Source organism: Ursus maritimus, unplaced genomic scaffold (assembly GCF_017311325.1).
Source record: "Ursus maritimus isolate PB19 unplaced genomic scaffold, ASM1731132v1 scaffold_9, whole genome shotgun sequence".
Taxonomy (NCBI): domain Eukaryota; kingdom Metazoa; phylum Chordata; class Mammalia; order Carnivora; family Ursidae; genus Ursus; species Ursus maritimus.
Genome location: NW_024427107.1, coordinates 79256037 through 79263705, shown reverse-complemented (window position 1 = coordinate 79263705; position 7669 = coordinate 79256037). Strand labels below are relative to the sequence as shown.

Below are 7669 nucleotides of genomic sequence, written 5' to 3'. Positions count from 1 at the left end.
GGGCAGCCGATGGCCTCACAAGGGCTTCCTCCCGCCCCCCCTGCCCCACCCCACCCCACCCCTATTCCTGGCCTGCCCCTGCCACAGCGAGCCCCGCACCTCCCTACCTTCTATGGTGTAGGAGAAGATGCTTGGCTGGATGTCCAGGGTCAGACTCCCCCGGGCATTCTGCAGCACTCTCGACTTCAGGGCCTTTGAGAAATCCCTCGCCACCCTGTCCACCATGGGGATGTATTTCTGCACGGCCTGTGGTGACAGCACGTCTGGGTTGAGCTTCAGTCGGTTCATGCGCCATTCAGGCCCATTTCTGTAGAGCAGAGAGAAGAGCTTCAGGGAAGCCAGAGTCAGCAGCTGAGGGCCAGCCCTGGACCCCATCTTCCTGGTCTCCAAGGGGAAGGGGTGAGTCAGGGAGCTGCCTGCTGGCCCTCAGGGGCAGGCTGCCCACCTGTCAGCCTCGGCTGCAGTCCTGTCTCTCGGGGAGGCCTTGTGTGCTGTGCTCCGGTCTAAAGTGGGGCTGAGTCTGGAACTTCTGCCTGGCTGCGCCACGTGGGTTCATGGCGTTTGCTTGTGCACACCTGCTGGTCCCTTGCTGGCTCGTCAGCAGCCCTTGGGGCCCTCCCTTTCCCGGGAGGAAGGAGGGAGGCTGGCCCTCCTCTCAACCTTTGCCACCCTGCTCACATCATGCCCCAGAGTGAAAGGCCCCTGCCGCCCTTCACTTCCCACCCTCCCTGTTGCTGAGAATGCTGCCCCTGTACCAGTCACACCTCGTCCTGTCCCTGTGTGTCTCCTGTTCCTCCAGGGCAGGAGCCAAACCGTGTCTCACGTGATATACTCAAAACAGAGCACAGACTTTTACTTCTTCCTTTCTGATTTGCATGTCTTTTATTTCTTTTTCTTGTCTGATTGCTATGGTGACGTATGAAACGGACAAGGAAGAGGTAATAAAACGTTCTCCCCACCTGTAGATGGCATGATATTATATATAGAAAACCTTAAGGGCTCCACCAAAACAAAACAAAACAAAACAAAACAAAACAAAACAAAACAAAACAAAACAAAACAAAACAAAACAAAACAAAACAAAACAAAACAAAACAAAACAAAACAAAACAAAACAAAACAAAACAAAACAAAACAAAACAAAACAAAACAAAACAAAACAAAACAAAACAAAACAAAACAAAACAAAACAAAACAAAACAAAACAAAACAAAACAAAACAAAACAAAACAAAACAAAACAAAACAAAACAAAACAAAACAAAACAAAACAAAACAAAACAAAACAAAACAAAACAAAACAAAACAAAACAAAACAAAACAAAACAAAACAAAACAAAACAAAACAAAACAAAACAAAACAAAACAAACAAACTAGAACTGACAACTGAATTCAGTAAGGCCGCAGGATACGAAATTAATATACAGAAACCTCTTGCCTTTCTGTACACTAATAATGAAGTGGCAGAAAAGGACATGAAGAAAACAATCCCATTTACAATTGCATCAAAAATAACAAAATACCTAGGAATAAACTAAACCAAGGAGGTGAAAGCCCCATACTCTGAAGACCATAAGACACAGATGAAAGAAACCGAAGACGACACAAAGAAATGGAAAGCTGTCCCATGCTCATGGTTTGGAAGAACGGATCTTGTTAACATGTCCACGCTACCCAAAGCAATCTACAGATTCAGTGCAATCCTCATCAAAAGAAGACCACCAACATTTTTCACGGAACTAGAACAAATAATGCTAAAATTTGTATGGAACCACAAAAGACCTTGAACAGCCAAAGCAAGCCTGAGGAAGAAGAACAAAGCTGGAGGTACCACAATCCCAGATTTCAAGCTATACGACAAAGAGGTATGATCATGCTGTATGGTGCTGGCACAGAAGCAGGCACATAGATCAATGAAACAGGATAGAAAGCCCAGAAACAAACCCACGGTTGTATGGTCAATTAATCTACGACAAAGGAGGCAAGGATATCCAAAGGGGAGAAGACAGTCTCTTCAGCAAATGGTGCTGGGAAACCTACACAGCCCCGTGCAGAAGAATGAAACTGGACCGCTTCCTTACACCATACACAACAATCAACTCGGACTGGATGAAAGACCGAAATGTGAGACCCGAAACCATAAAACTCCCAGAAGAGAACACAGGCAGTAACGTCTCTGCCGTGGGCCATAGAAACATTTTTCTAGACGTGTCTCCTGAGGCAAGGGAACGAAAAGCAAAATTAAGCTAACCGGACTTCTCCAAAATGAAAAGATTGGCACAGCGAAGGAAACCATCACCAGAAAGAAAAGGGGAAGCTACTGAATGGCAGAAGATATTTATCAATGATACGTATGAGAAGCTTAATATCCAAAACATATAAAGAACTCATGTGATCGCACACCAAACAAACAAACGATCCGATTAAAAACGGCAGAAGACCCGAAGAGACGTTTTTCCAAGGAAGACAAGGCAATGGCCAACAGACACATGAAAAGATGCTCAACATCACCCATCATCAGGGAATACATATCCAGCTACAACGAGACATCGCCTCACACCTGTCAGAATGGCTACAATCAAAACCACGAGAAACAACAGATGTTGGTGAGGATGTGGAGAAAGGGGAACCCTCGGGCACTGTTGGTGGGAATGCAGACTGGTGCAGTCACTCCGGAGAAGAGTATGGAAGTTCCACAAAAGTTAAAACTAGTTCCAAAGAAAATGAAAACACAAATTCGAAAAGATACCTGCACCCCTATGTTTATTGTGGCACTATTTATGATTGCCAAGACACAGATACAGAGAGATATTTATATACAAGCTGGGCTATTGCTCAGTCACTAAAAAGAATGGGATCTTGCCATTTGCAACAACATGGATGGATCTAGAGGTATTATGCTAAGCAAAAAAAGTCGGTCAGAGAAAGACAGATTACCATAAGATTTCACTCTTAAGTGGAATTTAAGAGACAGAGCAAATGAACAAACACAGAAAAAAAGAGACAAACAAAAATCAGAGTCTTAAATACAGAGAACAAACTGGTGGTTGCCAGAGGTGAGGGGGCAGGGGTGGGGGGGTAATCGGGGCTGGGTATCAAGAGTACACTTGTCGCGATGAGCACTGAGTAACGTATGGAAGTGCTGAATCATTACATTGTACACCTGATACAAATATAACAGTGTATGTTAATTATACTTCAATTAGAAAGAAGGAGGAGGAGCAGGAGCAGGAGCAGGAGCAGGAGGAGGAGGACGGAAAAAGCATTCTCCCCAACAGGGTGATGATGATTAAATTAGACGAGATTGTCTCCAAGAAAGCCAGAGCCAGAGCACATAGATGGCTCCACGGCTGTCCTCCAGCGAATGGTGGGGAGGGATCTCATTCTCCACCACAATGGAGCAGAAACACCTTCTTTTCTTCAGCTGGCTGCCTGAAGGTAGTGAGAATGATTGCACGCACATGTACACATTTGCACACCAGTGCACACACATATGCCCAGAAAGTTGCGCACAAGACACCAGGACACCTGCATACGTGCTCGCTGACACAGACAACACACGGGAACACAGCCCCAATTCCCACATGCACAACTCCCACAACACACTTGGAACGCTCAAACTGTGCACACACATGCAGACATGCTCATATGTATGTAGGTACATACAAAACCACGTGCACGCGCACAAACACAATGAGCAAAACATGCACACTCGCAAACACGCATACAATGGCATGAACACAAACGGTAGCAAGCCAACGTGGCAGAGACACATGCATTCACACACGTATGACAGCACCGACCGGTGAGCACACTTGAGCGCCCAGGCACACACCACAAGCATATTCCGAGGGCGCAGACAGGTCCACCTGGCAGACACTCCCCCCGGACATACACACACACACACACGCACACACACACCAGCACATGCACAGGCTGACGCTCACGCAAGCACCCACTTAGAGTTTAGCTGCTGAGCAAAGGTGCCTTCTTCTACTGCCTGCCTTCTCCCCATCCCCCGGCCTCTCCCTCCTAAGCTACCTGTGCTCAACTCTAGGTCCCACAGGGATCCGCCTGCAGAGGGTTACAGTCCCGGGGGAGGGGGCCCTCAGACCCTGGCACACGCACACATGGGTGCCAGGCCACTGACTCCCCTCCCCCAGGCCTGGGCTTCCCTACCTATAGGAAGAGGAAGCCCCACCCTGCTGGAGGTGGGGCAGAGTGGGTTCTCCCTAATGCCAGTGGCCATCCTTCCTCCTCTGTAGGGCTGGAGCCCCCCTGCCCCTCCCCAGCCGCAGGACACACAGGACCCACCTGCACAGGCCCTCGGCAGGGGCGTTTAAGGGCTTCCCGGCCTCACAGTCCCTGCGCTGGGCTGCCCCCACCCCCCAGGCCCCATCCCCCGACTGGCTCTCACAGCAAGAACACGCCACATTTGTGCCCGCGATGCTGTCGGTAGGCCAGCCAGGGATCCAGGGGTGGCCGCCAGGGCTGGGGGCTCTCCACTCGCTGCAGCCTCTCCACGTCCTCGGGCAGCATCACGTGCACCATGTGTGTCCCTCCCACGTCGTACCTGTGGGACAAAGCTCAGAGCCCTGATCGGGGGGCCGTGTCCTCCCCTGGCCTCACTCTGCAGAACCAAGCCGGCCTGCCTCCTGTTGGCCTCCCTTCTCCCCAGACTGTGGCCAGCGGCTCCAAGCAGGCGCTCCCTCCCGCTGTCTGACCCAGGAAGACTCTCCTGCTCTGTTGTCTGCGGTCTCAGCAGCCAGCCAGGGAGGACTCCGTCCTCACCAAGAGCCGCGGCGTCTGTGGTCCGAGGCACAGAGCAGCCACCGCTCAGCTCCCACCCTGCCTTCCAAGGATGCACGCAGAGCACAGGCCACAGGTGACCGGCTGGGGTGTGGCTGTCCGCGTGCGCGGCGCCCAGCGAGACCTCAGCAGCCAGTAGGGACCGCCGGTGAGGGCGCTTTCCCAGGGGCCGAGGCCAGCGGGAAAGGCTTTACCTGAAAATGGGCCCCAGCTCCTGGAAGGTCCGGTGTATCTCCAGGTGAAGGTTCTCAGAGCCCTGCGCCCTCCAGATCTGCAGCAACCTCATCCACTTGTTGCCGGGACACCGGGGTATGGCTTCGAAGGGCAGCACTGCCTTGGGGGCCGGAGCGGCTCTGGTGCCCAGTGCGCGTGCCCAGCTCAGGGACAGCCAGCGCCCTGCCAGCCACCCCCGTGCCTTTGCCCTGAATGCCATTCTGATGCTCCCTCTGCCCCTGGTCAGCGCAATCCTTTTATCTCGCCTGGAGGCCTGGACCGGCCGACTTGATCACGTCATGGGAGAAGCTGTCCCTGGACCAGGCCAGGAAACCCGGGGCAGGGGTCAGGGCTGGAGGCCTCCAGCTGGAGGAGGAGGAAAGAGATGAATGGGCGCCTCGTCTCGCACTTACGCAAGGCCTGCTGGCGGGTGGGTGTCGAGAGCAGGTGCAGGGTCTGGACTGGGGGTTCAGTGGGGTTGGGGGGAGGTAGGGGCCCTTTCCTCTTCCCCAGTGGGGGAAGGGAGCAAGATGGACGGGTCCCTTATCTTATCAAGGGATGAGAGGGGCCTGGGCTATTTTCCTCTCCTTTCTACAAGGACCGGAACAGGAAGGGGTGGGGAGGGCATTAATCCCATTAACCTACGGGCCTTTTTGGACCGCTCTTCCCCAGGCCCTAGGCCGGGGGCAGGAGACCGAGCGGGGATCCGTGAGCCAGCAAGGGTCCCTGCCAGGGAGAGGTTTCAGTCCCATGAGGGCAGTTAGGGGAATCCAAAGACCCAGCCGGGGATGGCACTGATGTGGCCGAGGCCCTGTCTGTCAGGCCTGGATCACGAGCAGGGAGTGCCCAGGACACGAGGGTCACTGATGGGGTGGCCTGCAAGCCACTCCCGGGGCAGGGAAGGAGAGGCACAGCTCACCTTGGCCCATGCTTGGCCGACCCGCCTGGCCTGTGCTCAGTGCCCACGCCCTCCTTTCTCATCCGTGGGAAGCGTGCTCTCGGGGGTGCAGACTCGGAGCTCAGGCCAGGGGCCGCAGGATCGAGTCTGTAATGGGGGGTGTGGGCACGAGCTCCCCACCCTCTGGAGGGTGGACCCACAGTTTGGGGTTCCAGGGCATCTATCTCCCCGCGGCCTGGTGAGATTCCCACGAGGTGGCTATGGCCGTCATTGTTCTCATGTTCAGAGGAGGGGACAGAGGCCTCGGGCTTCCGCCACCTCCCAGGGTCCCCCCTCCAACTGAATCTGTTCCCTGCTCCTGCCTCTTCCATGGGCCAGGGGTGGGAGGGGGCCCTTCAGGTGGGGCGGCCGAGGAGTCAGAACTGCCAAGGCCCCTTCAGCAAGCTGAGATGTGCGCTGTGCCTCCGCCCTGGATGGTGGACAAGCTGTCCTCAGGCAGAGAGGCAGGCTGGAGCCACGCTGGCCCAGGCCACTCTGGACACTCCTGCTGCCCGTCCCTGCCCACGGGCCCTCCACCCCCCAGCCCCTCGTGGCCTCTCTGCTCTCGGGCTTGTCAGGGCTGTCGCCAGGGGTCAGCTTCCCGTGTCCCCCCACAGCCTGCCACGAGGAAGCTGGGCATCCGGGTGGCCCGGGGCCAGCCTCTTCTGCCCAGAGGAACCTTGGAGCTGGCTGCAACAGGGAGGCTCCCTCAGCAGCCACTCCTCTACTGGCCCCAAAGCCCCGGAGCCTCCCAGCGCCCCAGGCCCAAGACCCAGGAGCAGGTCCTAGAAAAACCTTCCTGCGAAGCCTCCTCCTCCGTGGGCACACAGGGGGGCTGTCGGTGCTGCCGCTCCCCGTGGCCCCACTGGCCTGGCGGGCCCTCCCCTGGGGGGCGTGGGGGGTGTCTCCTCTGCGTCAGAGCTGGGGGTCAAAGGGCCACGTGGGCCCAGGCCGGCCAGCCCCAAAAGCAGGAGGGGGCCCGAGAGGGAGATCCCCAGCCCTGGCACTGCCCGGCCGTGCTGAGGGCATGCCAGTGCGGGACGGAGAAGAACAGGGGTCAGAGGCGGGCCAGGGCAAGGCCAGGCCCAGGTGTCCCTGAATGCGGCGGTCACCCCAAGGCCGAGGGTCCGGAAGAGGGACCGTCAGCTGAGGGGCACCCTGAGCCCCGGGCCCTTCTCTGCAGAAGAGCTGAGGTGTGCGGGCTGCTGGCAGCACTTCGGCCCCGTGGGCCCCGTCGGCCCTCCACCCTGCCCTGGGGCTTTCGTCCCAGCTCGTCCACACTTCATCCCTGGTCCTTGCTGGCCCCAATTCCAGGGACTGAGCCTGCCCCCCAAGGGGCTTCTCTGACTCCCTCCCCTGGGCTGCGGGAGGCAGCCCCAAGCCCAGCCCAGCCCAGCCCCAGCAGCTGCCCAGAGGCGCCCACCACAGAGCTCTGGTCCCAGCCTCCCAGACGTCGGGGCTCCGGGTCGCCATCTGGAGGCCGGCAGGACAACCGCAGCCGCGCCTGGAGCCCCGCACAGGGACTGTGGGCCAGGGACAGGGCAAGGTGGCTGGCTGTCTTCTGGAAGCAGGAAGCTCTGCACACAACGCGCCCCAGCACCCAGCACTTTCCTCCCCCTTACTTCCATGGTATTATGCTGCCAACAAGAGTCTGCGTGCACTTGTGCACGAGGAAAGCCGGCAGAAACGGGAAGAAGCGCGCCCGGGACG

General features: G+C 56.1%; 1 protein-coding gene across 2 annotated transcripts in view; it reads right to left on the bottom strand.

Annotated features, from left to right (window-relative positions):
• The window catches only part of LOC103680551 (cytochrome P450 11B1, mitochondrial), a 9444-nt gene extending 4202 nt beyond the window's left edge, over positions 1–5242 (bottom strand). For both annotated transcript variants that reach the window (XM_040625811.1, XM_040625812.1), the window contains exons 1-3: positions 5004–5242; positions 4418–4573; positions 108–307 (exon numbers count right to left, since the gene is read on the bottom strand). In XM_040625811.1, the coding sequence (XP_040481745.1) occupies positions 108–307; positions 4418–4573; positions 5004–5242 (595 nt within the window). The remainder of the gene's footprint in view (positions 1–107; positions 308–4417; positions 4574–5003) is intronic.
• Between the last annotated feature and the right edge of the window lie 2427 nt (positions 5243–7669).